This window comes from Prionailurus bengalensis, chromosome E2, assembly GCF_016509475.1.
Source record: "Prionailurus bengalensis isolate Pbe53 chromosome E2, Fcat_Pben_1.1_paternal_pri, whole genome shotgun sequence".
Lineage (NCBI taxonomy): Eukaryota > Metazoa > Chordata > Mammalia > Carnivora > Felidae > Prionailurus > Prionailurus bengalensis.
In genome coordinates this window covers 16,448,882-16,465,508 of record NC_057352.1, presented here as the reverse complement: position 1 = coordinate 16,465,508, position 16,627 = coordinate 16,448,882, and the positions used below count along the sequence as shown (strand labels likewise).

At 38.1% G+C, this 16,627-nt stretch overlaps 1 protein-coding gene across 1 annotated transcript in view; it reads left to right on the top strand.

The window, feature by feature from the left end:
- The window catches only part of LOC122494296 (zinc finger protein 566-like), a 30,468-nt gene extending 21,159 nt beyond the window's left edge, over positions 1–9,309 (top strand). The window contains exon 5 of the mRNA XM_043599362.1: positions 9,081–9,309. Within this exon, the coding sequence (XP_043455297.1) occupies positions 9,081–9,309 (229 nt within the window). The remainder of the gene's footprint in view (positions 1–9,080) is intronic.
- Positions 9,310–16,627: the final 7,318 nt, after the last annotated feature.

The following is a 16,627-nucleotide window of genomic DNA, read 5'->3' as shown; positions in this document are numbered from 1 at the left end:
ATTTAGACACACAAAGACACCAGGAATACACGTGCACAAATGAAAGACCAGGTGAAGACCTAACAAGAAGGCAGCCATCTGTAAGGCAAGGAGACAGGCCTCAGAAGAAACCAAACCTTGATCTTAGACTTCTAGCCTCCATAACTATGACACAATAAATTTCTGTTGTCTAAGCCACCCAGTCTGTGATACTTGTTATGGCAGCCCTAGCAAGCAAATACAGAGTACATAATTAACATCAAAAGCCAATTTGGCGGGCACCTGGGTGGCTCAGTCAATTAAGATCAGACTCTTGATCTCAGCTCAGGTCTTGATCTCAGAGTTCTGAGTTCAAGACCCACATTGGGCTCTGCACTGGGTGTGAAGCCTACTGAAAAAAAAAAATGTAGGGGCAACTGGGTGGGTGGCTCAGTTAGCTAAGCGTCTCTTGATCTCAGGCTTGTGGGTTCAAGCCCTGCTCTGGGTTCCACATCAGGCATAGAGCCTACATTAAAAAAAAAAAAAAAAAAGGCCAATGTAAAGGACTTTTTACATCTTTATTTATAAAAAGAGATGTAGGGGCATCTGGGTGGCTTAGTCAGTTAAGTACCTGACTTTGGCTCAGGTCATGATCTAACGGTTCATGGGTTCAAGACCCTTGTAGGGCTCTGTGCTGACAGCTCAGAGCCTGGAGCCTACTTCAGATTCTGTATCTCCCTCCCTCTCTCTGTTCCTCCCCTGCTTGTGCTCGTGCTCTCTCTCTCTCTCTCTCTCTCTCTCTCTCAAATAAATAAACATGTTTTAAAAAATACAAAGAGGGAAGTAAAAATCCTAACTGATAATTAAGAAATCAAACCTACCACTGTATTAGAGTTTACTACCATATAATTTACCCAGATTGTCCAGGACCTAACCTGCTCTCTTTCTTTTTTTACTTTTGTTTGTTTCAGGAGTAGAATTTAGTGATTCAACACTTACATATAACACCCAGTGCTCATCATAACAAGTCTCTCCTTAACGCCCATCACCCATTTAGCCCATCTAACCTGCTTTCAATTAATGATATATCTAGGGTCTGTTATATCTCAAATCTAAGAAAACACAATTTTCAAAAGACATGATCTAGCCCCATCTTCTGGACTCATTTGTTGTATATTTATATAGTCTAAAGAGTTGCAATGTGTAATGTTTATTTGCATAATTTAAATTTTGAAGTATTACAGTAACTAGAATATACAATATTTTTAAGAATATACAATATTTTTAAATATGGTAATCCAAGCTCCCACCATGCTTTTTTTCTTTTTGTGCCTAATCTCAGGTATTTGTTCTTCTATTGCTTAGAATTATATAAACTATTTATATTATTAATTGAATTTTTATTTTTCTTAAATGTTCATTTATTTTCGAGAGAGAGAGAGTGAGCACATGTGCACAGGAGGGGCAGAGAGAGAGGGAGGCAGAGGATCTGAAGTGGGCTCTGTGCTGACAGCAGAGAGCCTGATACAGGGCTTGAACTCATGAACAGTGAGATCATGACATGATCTGATCCAAAGTCAGATGGTTAACCGACTGAGCCACCCAGGCGCCCCTATTTGAATTTTTATTCTATTAAATCTTTCCAACAAGAAACATGGCTGGGGCATTGGTTAAGTGTCCAATTCTTGATTTCCACTCAGGTCATGATCTCATGGTTCGCAGGTTCGAGTCCCACATCAGGCTCTGTACTGATGGTGCAGAGCCTGCTTGGGATCTCTCTCCTTCTCTCAGCCCCTCCCTGGCTCTCTCTCTCTCTCTCTCAAAATAAATAAATAAACTTAAAAAAAAAAAAGAAACACGGTCTTTCACACTGATTTTTCAGATCTTATTATATTCCCTTTAGTAAAATTTTGTAATATTTCATATGATCTCATTGCTTTCTTGTTCAGAACTTGTGTTTCATGACTTTGAAACTAAATATATATAGATATATAGATATAGATATATAGATATATATAATTCATTTTAACTGATTATAGCTTATATAGAAAAGTGTTAATTTTTATATCTGTATCTTTTTTTTTTTACTTTATTTAAATCCAAGTTAGTTAACATATAGTATAATAATGGTTTCAGGAGAATTTACTAATTCATCATTTACATATAATACCCACTACTCATCCCAACAAGTGCTCTCCTTAAATATTTCTGTATCTTATATTTAGTCATCATACCAAAGAATATTTTCCTAAAGTGTCTTGGTTTATACAGATGTGCAAATATATGATTTAAATAGAAATAATTCTGACTCTTCCTTTCCATTGTTTACATCAGGTTTTTTTTTTTTTTAAACATTTATTTATTATTGAGAGACACAGAGAGACAGAGCATGAGCATGGGAGGAGCACAGAGAGGGGGAGACACAGAATTTGAAGCAGGCTCCAGGCTCTGAGCTGTCAGCACAGAGTCCGATGCGGGGGTCAAACTCACAAACCGCAAGATCATGACCTGAGCCAAAGTCAGGTGCTTAACCGACTGAGCCACCCAAGTGCCCCTACATCAGTTATTTTTTAGATCTATCGATTGCTTTACATTTCTAAAGCCATGTTTAATAGCTGCAATAAGTGTACTCATCCTCATCTCTTTTCTGATGTAAATGGAAATGTCTTCAGCATTTCAATGAGTAGCATATTGCCTGTGGGGTTTGGTAGACAGCTTTGATCATAGTAAAGGGTGGCCTTTTTATCTTTATATGAATTTTATTAGAAAGGACAACTCAGTTTTTATCATATGCCTTTTGGGGATAATCATAATAATTTTTATCCTTTACCTTATTGAATAATAAATCATTTCCTGATATTAAATAAGTACACTTTATTACAACAGAAACTCTATTTTGCTATAATATGAAAGCTAAATATCCCATGTGTTAAGTTTTAAGACAAAGACTATTACAGAGTTATTTAATTTTTAGCATTTTGATTGAAGGGCAAAGTTGAGGATATAATAAATCTGAAACCTCTCTGCATATCTAGGAAAATCCAGCTATTTATAACTTGGGTTATGGTCAGTTCCATTGCAGAAGGCAGCTAGTTAGCAAGCCTTGGAGACTGACAGTTCTCTTGCTAAGCAAATAACACTGAACTGTTGGAGATCAGGTGTGTACAAGAGAATGTTCACCCATGTTATCACAGTGCAGTAAAACCTTGGATTGTGAGTAACTTGGTCTGCGAGTGTTCTGCAAGATGAGCAAACATTTCTAATAAATTTTAACTTGATAAGTGAGCGGTCTTGCAATACAAGTAGTACATGATGCCAAATGTCACATGATCACAACTGAGCCAATGGTTCGTGAAATTCACTTTGATATACAAGTGCTTTGTATTACAAGCATGTTTCCAGGACAAATTATACTCACAAACCAAGGTACTTTAAGTAAAGAAGTACACCAGAAAGTTTGCAGAATACAATAATCTGATAACTGGGGTATATATATATCTGATAATCTGATAACTAGAGTTCTGTTTTTGTTTTTGTCTATCTCCAGTTCAATATTTTAATACTCTTAGTCTCTAGCTTTTGCAAAAAATGTTTATAAATTGCTGCTCTGCTCAGAATTTTGTTGCTGACAATACTGACTCTTTTTTACAAGCTCATATTTTACAACTCCAGCTTCAGCCAAGACTGAACAAAAATAAGTTATGTGTGTGTGTAATAACATAGGTTATAACACACATCCATATAACATATACATATATCTAGTAGACAAAGAACTGAGAAAGAATATAGTAATCAGAGTTCTACATTAAGAAAATGTGAAATTACAACTTTCTGCCTCTCCATAGATGAGTTATTTTTTTAGATGAGTTATTTTAATAACTTATACATCATGTGATAACATTTAGAATTTTTGCATCTTTATTTTTTTTAATGTTTTATTTATTTATTTTTTTTTTCAACGTTTATTTATTTTTGGGACAGAGAGAGACAGAGCATGAACGGGGGAGGGGCAGAGAGAGAGGGAGACACAGAATCGGAAACAGGCTCCAGGCTCTGAGCCATCAGCCCAGAGCCTGACGCGGGGCTCGAACTCACGGACCACGAGATCGTGACCTGGCTGAAGTCGGACGCTTAACCGACTGCGCCACCCAGGCGCCCCAATGTTTTATTTATTTTTGAGAGAGAGAAAGAGACAGAGACAGAGCATGAGTGGGAGAGGGGCAGAGAGAGGGAGACACAGAATCTGAAGCAGGCTCCAGGCACTGAGCTGTCAGCACAGAGCCCAACTCAGGGCTGGAACTCATGAACTATGAGATCATGACCTGAGCTGAAGTCGGATGCTTAATGGACTGAGCCACCCAGGTGCCCCTGCATCTTTATACATAAGAGAAATTGGTGTGTAAATGTGGATTTTCTTCCTATTTCAAGACTTATTTTTATCATAATTTAGGACTAACGCTTATTTTCAAAAAATGAACTGGGGAGTGTTTCTGTCTAATCTGGAATAATTTGGTGGTCTTAAAGTTAGCCTAGTCTAGCACTTAACTAGAACTTCCAGTTGAATGTGGGCTCTGTTAAGGGCCATACTTGTCGTGTCCAGACTTAATGTGAATGCCTCTAGGGGCACCTGGGTGGCTCAGTCGGTTAAGCGTCTAACTAGCTTTTGGCTCAGGTCATGATTTCACTGTTCGTGAGTTAGAGCCCCACGTCAGGCTCCCCGCTGGCATTTTTGTGGAGCCTGCTTGGGATTCTGTCTCTCTCCTTCTCCCTCTCCAGGCCCCTCCCAGCTCACTTGCTCGCTCTCTCTCTCTCAAAGTAAATAAAATAAAACTTAAAAAAAAATACCTCTAGTATTTTATCCTAAAGTATGTAATACATTTTGGGTTGTTGTTAGAAATATTTTATCAGGTTTAAAATGTTCTCTTCTATATCAGGTTGGGTAAATTTTTTGTTTTGTTTTCAAATTAGGAAGTCGCATTTAACATTATCAAATTCTTTTTTAAAAGTTTTAATTTAAATTCATTAGTTAACATACAGTGTAATACTAGTTTCAAATGTTTTTTCTATGTCTACTGGTGTGCCTTCTAGAGTTTTCTTATTAAGGAAGATGTTTCCAATGGGTTTTATTAAGCTTTTATGAAATTAACAAGTTGTCCCCTATTTCTAGTTACCCAAAAGGGGCTTTCCCCGCTCTTATCATGAAGTAATTTTGAATTTTATCAACCATTTTTGCTCCTTTTGCTGAAATACATGATTTGTCTTCATTAATCTGATAGTGTAGTTTGTTCAGCTGATATATTTCCTGATATTAAATTTATCTTTGCATTTCTGGAATAAACACTACCTTGTCACAGTATGCCTTCTTTTAACTCACAGCTATAATTTATTTCTTAATATTTTATCTAGGATTTTTGCATATATGATAATAAATGAGATCAGTGTATAATTTTCTGTTCCTTGGGTTTTCTTTGTGTATCTATTATGGTTATAGTAATCTCAAAGTGCATTCAGTAGCTTTCTTTTTGTAGTCACTGAAACAATTTTTGTAAGATTTGAAAGTATCTTTTCCTTGGAGGTTAAAAGTTTACTTATGATCAGGGCACCTGGCTGGCTCAGTTGGTGGAGTGTGCGACTCTTGACCTCAGGGTTGTGGGGTGGGTTCAAACACTAGATTAGGTATAGAGATTACTTAAAAATAAAACTAAAAAAACCAACCTTACCATTTATGCAAGGTATGTTTGGCTGGAGAGTTCTTAAACTACTATTACTTTTCTTCAATGGCTAGTGGCCTATTGAGATTTTGTTTCTTCTCGAGAAACTTTTGATACTTTTAAAAAGTTGGCCATTTAACGTAGGTATTTAAAACATTAGCATTAAATCCATTTACTGATTTTTTTGAGGGTGAAGCAGGCAGAAGGAGAGGGAGAAAGAGAATCCCAAATAGGCTCCATGCCCAGCACAGAGCCCCACCAGGGGCTCAATGCCATGACTGTGAGATCATGACCTGAGCCAAAATCAAGAGCTGGACACTCAACTGACTGAGCCACCCAGGCACCCCTCCATTTACTGATTCTTAATACCTCCCGTAACTATCTACAGTTAGTTAAATCTCTGATAGTCCTAATTTTTATAGCTTTCCTTTTGCTTGATGAATTATATTAAAGTTTTGTTTATTTTTTTCCCTCAAAACCAGTTTGCAAAAAAAAAAAAAAAATGGGGCACCTGGGTGGCTCAGTCGGTTAAGCGGCCGACTTTGGCTCAGGTCATGATCTCGCGGTCCGTGAGTTTGAGCCCCGCGTCGGGCTCTGTGCTGACAGCTCAGAGCCTGGAGCCTGTTTCAGATTCTGTGTCTCCCTCTCTCTGACCCTCCCCCGTTCATGCTCTGCCTCTCTCTGTCTCAAAAATAAATAAACTAAAAAAAAAAAAATTAAAAAAAAAACCAGTTTGCATTGTTATAAATGATACCTTCAGTATTTTTGCTTGCTACTTATTATTTCATTAACATCTGATGTTTATTATTTCATTTCTTCTTTCTTTGAGTTTCCTTTTTAAAAACGATTTGAATAGAAAAATGCTTTATTTTCAACTTGTTTTGTAGTTAATGTATTTGAAGCTATTAATTTTAGATGTCCATTTTGACATAAAGTTCTTTTTAGTTTTAAATGTTTTCTGATTTCCTTTACAATTGCTTTTTAACCTATTAAAATTTTAAGATTGTTCTGAGTCTCCAAACATATGTGCTTTATTTATTTATTTATTCCAATTTAATTATCTTGTAGTCTAGCAGGTGGGCCATACGATATTTAATCTCTGGAGTATGGGCAATTTCGGAGAAATACTATGTTTCTGCTTGTGAAGAAGTATAAAAAAGTATTTTTGCAGAGAAGCTTTCAAAATATAGCTTATAAATCAAGATAGTTGTGTTAAATTTTAATGTATTCTTACTGTTTCTAGTTAATCTATCAGTTTATGGACTTATGTTAAAAAAATCTATGATTGTAGACGTGTTAATTTTTCCCCTTGTAATTCCCTCAAGTTGTGCTTTACATACCTTGAGACTATATTAAAGCCATACACGTTCTTCACTATTAAATCTTTGTGGTGGAGTATTTTTTTTTGCATAGGACATTTTTTCCTTTACTTTCAGTCTTTATTTTTCTTTCAATCTGCTCTTAATGTTTATCTTTTATGAATACTATATACCTAGTTTTGTTTTGTCACCTTTTCTATAATCTCTTTTATTTTTTTAAGATGATTTATTTATTTTTTGAGAGAGAGAGTACACGTGCACACGTGAGTGGGGGAGGGGCAAGGGAGGGAGAGCGGGGGGGGGGGGGGGAGGGAGAGAGAGAGAGAGAGAGACTGACTTAAGTGGCTTCACGGATGTGGGGCTCAATCCCACCACCCCAGGATCATGACCTGAGCCAATATCAAGAGTTGGATGCTCAACTGACTGAGCCACCCAGTCGCCCCTAATCTCTGTCTTTTAATAAGTGAGGTTAATCTCTTTGTATTTATTGTAAGTATGATATTTGAATTATTTATGCCATGTTGTTTTGTTTTTACTTTAACATGTTTCTTGTTTCATTTATTCCCTTCTTGCCTTCTATGAGTTGACAGTATTTTCTCTTGTACTATTTTTAAAATTAACTTATTTATAAGCTATTGATCTTTTTCAAGTGCAGATTCTCAAATGACACACAGTCTCCTTTTCGCAACAAATATTTTATTACAACTCTTTGCCTTCCTAAAATTAAGTTCACAGGTAGTATAATCCCTCACCATTCATAATTTTTTAAAACTCAATATAATGCCCTAACTTGACATAAATAGGAACATTAATGGAAAGAAAATTGTAATACAAAAATGCCCAAGACAACTAACATATTGTTACACCTGTATATACACTTACCATAAACATTACAGCTACAAATGCAGACTTCTACACATATGTTGGTGATGTAAATACTGTAAGCAGTGTTGCCACCGTTAATGTGATTTTTCCAAAACGACAAAGCTCATGATAAAGTTCTGAATAGAAAGTGCAATTTTGCCTCAACTGCCTTGGTAGTTACATACCTAGAAAATTTAGTATGTATTGAAACCATCTAAAAAAAAAAAACCACTGTGTTTATATGTAAAATAGGCTATAGGCTCAGGTAATCATTAGCAGGTTTTCACCTATTTAAATATCCAGCAGGATATTAAAAAACTGTGGTGGTGTGGGACAATTCTTCATTTTACAAGAATGTTTTTTGCATTTCAGGACATCAGCATTTGTGGGCTCCCCACATTTAATGGCAGCAGTTGTCCCACAAATGTCCAGCTCCTCATTCTTGGATTGGTTTCACCCTTACTGAGAATCCCTGACCTTCATGAATGTTCAGTAATGTATTCAAAAGAAAGAGAGGGCACACAAGCAGCAGGGGCGGGAGTATGGGGGGCAGAGAGGGAGGGAGAGAGAGAATCCCAAGCAGGCTCCATGCTGTCAGCACAAAGCCCAAAACGGTGCTCAAACTCACAAGCCATGAGATCATGACCTGAGCCAAAATCAAGAGTCAGTCACTTAACCATCTGGGCCACGAAGACTCCCCAGTATTTCATAAATTTCTATGTTTATTATTTCTTGTATGAGTTCTTCCTGGTTTCTCTTGTTTACTATTCTTGCACTTGTGGTTTCATGTTCATTCACACTTGTCCATTTATCTGATATATTCCTCACTCACAGTATCTTTATAATTTGGTCCCTCAAGCAGGTTTCTGCTTTCTTCTTACCTCCTCAGCATGGCTTCCTCTTGGTCAATCATCAATTAAGAATACCTTCATCTGCTACAAACTATAAACCAGGGCAACTTTTCTTATATAACAAAAAAATCTGCAGAGAGACACCCCAGGCTGGAACAACATAACCACGATGTCATCTGTGTCCCAGGCTCCACTATTTCTGCTCTGCCATCCTTAGTGTGAAGTGTAATTTGTCTTATGCCATGTCGCCATATCCCTGGGCAGTAATTGTGGCTTTTTTTTTTACACACACCCCCCTTTCTTGGGCAACATCCCACACTCTACTTCCATACCGAATTTCCCTTTCATTTCCCACTGGGGGATGTGGTGCCATGCAGAATTGATCCTTATGAGCCTGATGGCGAGGCCATCAGCATTCAAGTGCAGCAGGTCTCTGTGGTACCAGCTTTGCACTGTGTGCCTAGCACTGGCGGTGCCTGTGCCCGGCATCAGCAGCAACTGTTCTCCTTGGAGGGGTCTAATGGTTTAATTCCTGACCACATAGCCTCCAAGCCTCATTCTCTGGCCCTCATACACAGAGAGAATGAGTTATTCAGTATCTTTTAACAAATCCTGTTTGGGGTTAAAATTAGCAAGAGTAGGTTATTCTGTTTGCATCCAAGTACTGTGACTGGTACAAAGAAGTGGCATTGGATGTGATAGCAAGCAGCATACCTTAAGGAAATGAAATTATGGGACTGTTTTTGTGGCCTGGTTGGATTTAAAGGCCAGCAGAGACCAAGAAAAACAATTAACAGCTAGAAATAAGGTGGTTACAGTTAAGGGTAGCAGGGTCTGAAGGTTGATTAATGATAATTTAGGCTGGGACTAGGATGAGGCAAGTGAGATACTTGCCATGGGTGTAAAATGTAAAATCACACCAAAAAAAACCCCTCAGTAATCAAAATACATAATATTTTAACACAGTATTTTTTAATTCAAAATTAGTACCTAAATCCCCATGAACAAAATATCAGTATCATGCCAAGCCACATTGAAGCCTGAGGCTAAAAGAAAACATCAATACTGATTCTGTCTTTCTTTAAAATTTTGATATTTTGCACCCTACTCTCAATTTGACCCACAGGGACCATTAGCACTGAAAAGACCACAAAATCCAACTTGACCTGTACAGCAGTCAAAATCTAGCTCTGGTGGTGAAGGCCTTGCCCAGTTTCAAGCATGCCAATAAGACCTGGAGAGTAGAAAATAGCAGCTTTTTAGCTGCATTGGTAAGACAAATGAATGAAGGCGGTAGGAAATAAAGTCCCCAATTACACAGAGACTTGTATTTTCATGGGTTTTCTGCTGCCAAATGTCAGGGTATCTCTCCTCCCAAGGTGAAAGAAAAGTCCCTGAACTTCCCACCATGTATCTGTTAAGACAGAGGGACAATGCTTGTTTTCTTTGGATTTTGGAGAGCAGCATGGTTGGGTCTATTTACTCTGTGCTTCATAAGGCTATATGGTCTGAGTGGGACTCAGAGAAAGAGAAGGCTTTGCAGATGGTCCAGGCTGCAATACAAGCTCTTTGACCACTTGGTCCTTAATCAAGGATCCAATGGTATTGAGAATGTAGCCAATCAGGATGCTGAAGGAGTTTGTGGAAATCCCAAGTAGGAGACACTATGGCAGAGGCCCCTAGGATTTTGGAGTAGATCCACACTCACTTTGATAAGAAATTATCATCCTTTTTTGTGAAATAGCTCTTGCCTTGCATTGGGTCCCTGGTAGAGACTACACACCTATTTATGGTACACAGACAACTGCAACCTGGGTCCATATTATAAGCAGAATGTCATCTGGTCTACCATGTTATTAAGGCAGGATCAACAACATTTCATCAAGTGGAGGGTTATAAATAGGAAAGGCCCAAGCAAGTCCTAAAATGTCTCATACCCCCAGTGTGTGTACTCTCATTGCTACTTCTGCCTCTCTCAGAGCTACAGATTCATGAAGAGTTCTGTACGACCAGTTGCAAAAAGTTGAGCCTGATCTCTAGATAATGGCACGATATGCTGACAACCACTAGAAATATACTGCTGGAGATTTGCAACCCCTCATAGGGAGTTTTATAGACTGATTGGGAAGGGAAATTCACCCAATGGCCAGAACTTGGAGAGCTAAATCTCATGTGTGTTCTACATTTAAAAAAGACAGCATGAGGTATCTACACTGATTCATATCCAGAGGTTAGTTTTGAGGATAAATGACTTGAAAAGAGCACACTTGGGAGTACCGATAGCGAGTGCATTTGGGAAGAAGTATGTGGAAGGACCCTTTGCAATGTATTGAAAGAGTGAGAATATTTGTATCTCTTCTCTTTGTCTTACCTCTGTAGAAGTGCTTTGTGATTAAGAGGTGAGGATGACATGCTCTGTGGATATTAGCTTCATCCAGCCACCCCAATGCTTGCTCGTTGGGTTCATGAACCATATAGTTATTCACAGTATTAACAATGTGGATTTACCCTTACTAAGGATTACCTCACTACCGTCAGTTTGCTATAGTATCCAACCATGAGCAACAGGATTATGTCATCACCATGTTGACCAGTCAGCTAGATTTCTTCCACTATGAAAGAGGTGATGATTTTTTTCCTCCTTACTGGGGTAGATACTCCTTGGAAATTAAATTTGCTGCCAGCTATGGATATTATGAATTCCTTATTCATGATCATGCTTCCCACATAACATTACTTTGGACCAAAGAGCTTCTTTTATAGTGAAAAAAGTAAAGCAATGGGTTGATGCTCTTGAGATTTGCTGGTTTTATTCAGTGCCTCATCACCCACAAAGCTCAGACATTTTAGAGCTCTACTATTCTAAAACTGTTAAAAACTGAAAAAGAGTACCATCTAGAAGACCATGCCTTGCAAAGGTGGGTATTGCCCTCACATCCAGTACATGGTCTCATCAGAACCAATATGTGGTATTTTTTTAGGGTCTGGGTACCCAAAATGGAGACTGGGATAGCACCTATTAGTATTAACACCTAATTATCTACCACTAAAATATTTGCTCCCTCCTATTTAAAAAATTACCATCTATGGGCTTTGCTGGTGAGGTCTTAATGTTCAAGGAGAAACTATTCCCTCATATTTATTCCATTGAATTCGAAATTGAGAGTGCCACATAGCCATTTTGGTGTCCTCAAAATCACTGAGTAACATGATATAAAGAGGGTTCAGCATTTAATGATTAATTCTGATTTGCACAAGGAAATAAGGTTCCTGCTACCCAAAAGGCAGGTAACAGGTTTTCCAGGTAGTTTTATTTTTTTATTATTTTTTTAAACATGTTTTTTTCAACGTTTATTTATTTTTGGGACAGAGAGAGACAGAGCATGAACGGGGAAGGGGCAGAGAGAGAGGGAGACACAGAATAGGAAACAGGCTCCAGGCTCTGAGCCATCAGCCCAGAGCCCGACGCGGGGCTCGAACTCACGGACCGCGAGATCGTGACCTGGCTGAAGTCGGACGCTTAACCGACTGCGCCACCCAGGCGCTCCTTTTCCAGGTAGTTTTAAAAGGTTATTGCTCGGGGCGCCTGGGTGGCTCAGTCGGTTGAGCTTCTGACTTTGGCTCAGGTCATGATCTCACAGCCTGTAAATTCAAGCCCTGTGTTGGGCTCTGTGCTGACAGCTCAGAGCCTGGAACCTGCTTCAGATTCTGTGTCTCCCTCTCTCTCTGTCCCTCCCCTGCTCATGTTCTGTCTCTCTCTGTCTCAAAAAGAAATAAAAACATTAAAAAAAAAAAAAGGTTATTGGCTCTACCTATATTTTCTTTCATACTTTGTCTTCTACAGATTCATAATATATTAGAAATTTATTATTACCTGTCACCCATCCCCCTATTATTTTATAAGGGGCATATTATTTATATCTTAAAAAAAATTATTTTTATGTTTATTTATTTTGGAGAGAGAGAGAGGCAGAGTGTGAGCAGGGGAGGGGCAGAGAGAGAGAGGGAGACACAGAATCCAAAGTAGGTTCCAGGCTCTGAGCTGTCAGCACAGAGCCTGACATGGGGCTTGAACTCACGAACCATGAGATCGTGACCTGAACCAAAGTCAGACACTTAACTGACTTAAGGCACGCCATATCTTAACCAATTATTCCACAAGATAGGATTGTGACAGAACCAGAAAATGAATGAACATCACCTAGAAATTCCAAATGTGAAGTTTAGATGTATTGACTAATGTTACCTGGGATTCACTCTTTTGGAGACTGCATATTTGATTTGTACAAGTTACAGTTGCATTATTTGAGGGAGCATTTTTGTTTATTTGCTTGTTTATTTGGTTTATGTTTGGAGGGAGAGTACAAACTGATGTTGGGCAACAAAGGGATGGACTGTAGTGGGCATTAGTCATGCCTTCTGGCTGCCTGGCACATTTTGCACACCCTATATTCACGGGGTTTGCTACATTATGAGACCCATCTCCTGAAGCTCCTAACCAGAAACTCCCCTCAAGGTAAGGTACCCTTGGCTCAGAGAAGAATGATGTGGAGAATAAAGACATACATAGAACTGATTCTGCTGAGTGTCAAAAAGATGCACCAGAGGCCATAGTCCTAACTGCTATATCCCATATCTTTGTTAGCAATACAAGCTGTGGTACCTGTGCACAGTGGAGGTAGAAGTAGCAGTAGGCAATCTGGGCTACTGCAGAATCTTCCCAACTGATCTTCTTGCTTTTTCCCTTGTCTTCTTCCCCTCAACTCATAAAAAGCAGCAAAAGGGATCCTGTTAAAAAGTTAATTAAATGATGTCACTCCTCTTTTCAAAATCCTCTATGGGTCTCATTCACAGTAAAAACTGATGCTCTTGGGGGTGCCTGGGTAGCTTAGTTGGTTAAGTGTCTGACTTCAGCTCAGGTCATGATCTCATAGTTCATGAGTTCAAGCCCCATGTCAGGCTCTGTGCTAACAGCTCAGAGCCTGGAGCCTACTTCAGATTCTGTGTCTCCCTCTCTCTCTGCCCTCCCCTGCTTGCATGCTCACTCTCTCTTTCTCTCTCTCTCTGTCAAAAATAAATAAACATTAAAAAAACCCTGATGTTCTTTTTAAAATTTTTTTTTATTTATTTTTAAGACAGAGAGAGACAGAACACGAGTGGGGATGGGGCAGAGAGAGAGGGAGACACAGAATCTGAAGCAGGCTCCAAGCTCTGAGCACAGAGCCTGACGCAGGGTTCGAACTCACAAATTGTGAGATCATGACCTGAGCTGAAGTTGGACACTTAACCAACTGAGCCACCCAGGTGCCCCCAAAAACTGACGTTCTTAGAATGGTCTTCAAGGTCTGCAACCTGGCTCCCTCATCACCTCTTTGACCTCATCTCCTTATCATTTTTATCCTGGCTCACTCTACTCCCACTGCGCTGGATTCTTTGATATTCCTAAAAGTCTTTGTATCTGTGGTTCGTTCTTTCTGGACACTCCCTAGACACTCACATGATTCATATAATATTCATGTTTTATAATATTCATAGTATTGGCTACATAAGTTTCCTCTTCTATGAAATGCCTCTTTGTATCTTTTGCTGTATATGTATTGGGTTTGTTATGCTTTCCTTTTTTTTAAGATTTTATTTTTAAGTAATCTCCACACCCAACGGGAGGCTCAAACGCACAACCCCAAGATCAAATGTCGTATGCTCCACCGACTGAGCCAGTCAGGTGCCCCTTGTTACGCTTTACTAAATGATTTGGAGTTGTTCCTGCTACCAGTCTCCTATAGGCTTGTATTCTATCTGTCCCAGTTTATAACTTATCTTTTCATTCTCTTTACTGTCATTTGAGGAACAGAAGTACTAATTTTAAGATAGTCAAATTTATTACTCTCATATTTCTTTTGTGTTCTGTTTAAGAAATCTATTACCATAAGGTCTAAAAAATATTTGCTGATATTTTTTACTAACAGTTTTATTAAAATTATGTTTTGACATTTGAATCATTAATCCTTCTAGGGTTGATTTTTTCATATGGTGCCAAAACCATTTTCTTTATGGTTTTTGGCCTGTCCAGCTTCCCTTCATATGGCAATTACTTCCTCTATGCTTTTTTTAGAAAGCTTTGTATTTCAGTAAGGCTTTCAAAGTCATTACTCAAAATAACCATAGAATTCTCCTCACTTTCAAATTCTTTCTCTATAGGAATGTCCCCCTTTCTTCCTAATGTTGTTTGTGTGTATCTTCTCTATTTTTTTTTGTCTTTCTTAAAAAAATGACTTCACTCTTTTACAGAGAACCAGCTCATGGTTTTATTATCTCTAGTAGGGTTTTTTTTTCCTATTTGTTTTATTAACATCTGCTTATCACATTGATTACTCCTTCCCAATTTCTTTGGGAGTATTTTTTTAAAGTTTATTTATTTATTTTAAGGGGGGGGGGGAGAACAAGCATGTGAGCAGGGGAGGGGCAGAGAGGGAGAGAATCCCAAGCAGGCTCCGCACTGTTAGTGTGGAGCCCAGTGGGATCCAATCCCACGAACCACAAGATCATGATCTGAGCCTTCATCAAGAGTCAGAGGCTTAACTGAATGATCCACCCAGGTGCCCCTCTTTGGGAGTATTTAATAGGACTTTAGTAGAATGTGATGGAATTAAAGCTTAATTAATGTTTTCAGTCCTCCTGGCATCCTAATTTTAGGTTAGATTTTCTTCTGGATATCACTTTGGTCCATCCCTTAGATTTTTCATGTATATAGTACTATCATTTCCCTCTTCATTCTAAATAGTTCGCAACATCCCATATTATGTTGTCCTTAACCCAAGGGTTATTCAGATGTGTGTATTTTAATGTACATGCATTTGGAACATTTTACATATTCTGTTGTCTGTTGTTGGTTTCTATCTTCATTTTTATGTAGTCTGAGACACGGCATATGTGATATCAGTTTGGGGGCTTTATGATGTCTTTTATGACCTACTTTTTGGAGGATTTTTATGATTGTTCCATGTATGTTTGAAAAAACGTAATTTTCTGGTTAAAAATAAAAATAAAATGTAGATATATATCAAACAAATTAGTTATGTTATCCCAATATAGTCTTACACCTACTTTTCTTCTATTTGATCTGTTTCTGAAAGATATGTTAGTTACTGTGATTGTGAGTTCCTCAAAATTTCCCTGTTTTACCAGCTTTTGCTGTATATATTTCAGAGCTATATTGTTAGATAAATTTTATTAGTGTTGTATGCTCTTGGTAGCTGCATCTTATTAAAACATGGAACATCTCTGTCAATAGTGTTTGCCTTGAAATTTGTATAATCTAATACTATCAACACACCTGCTTTCTTCTTGATAATATGCCCTTGTAAATGATTCTTAAATTCATTTCCTTTTTAAATTTTTACTGTGAAATTTTCACACAAATACTAAAGAAATGAGAACATTATAATGAGCTTCATGTACCTATCAGCTGCTTTCATCATTTACCAACATTCTGTTATTTTTGTTTTATCCTTTTACCCTCCTCAATGAAGTTTTTTAAGCTGACATTTTGCTAGTATTTCCACATAAATCACTAAAAGATTACGTCTTCTTGTAAACATAATCATATTACCAACAAAATTAACCGTAATTCTTGGGCCTCTGGTAAAAAAGTGCGTTCACTAATAGACTTCCACAGATTTTTCCTTAAACCAATTTTGGGAGAAGACAGACAAGCTGGTGAAAGCACAGTCCAACCCTGTAACTGGCCCAGTTTTGAAGCTAAAGCCCAGAGAGGGGCATAAATAGCCCGAAGATACCCAGCATGCCCACGTCAGAGCTTAGGTCTCGTTCCCTCAAAACACTTCCCACCGCTGCGACTGCTAAAAGACTTTCTTTTTTTTTTTTAATTTTTTTTTTCAACATTTATTTATTTTTGGGACAGAGA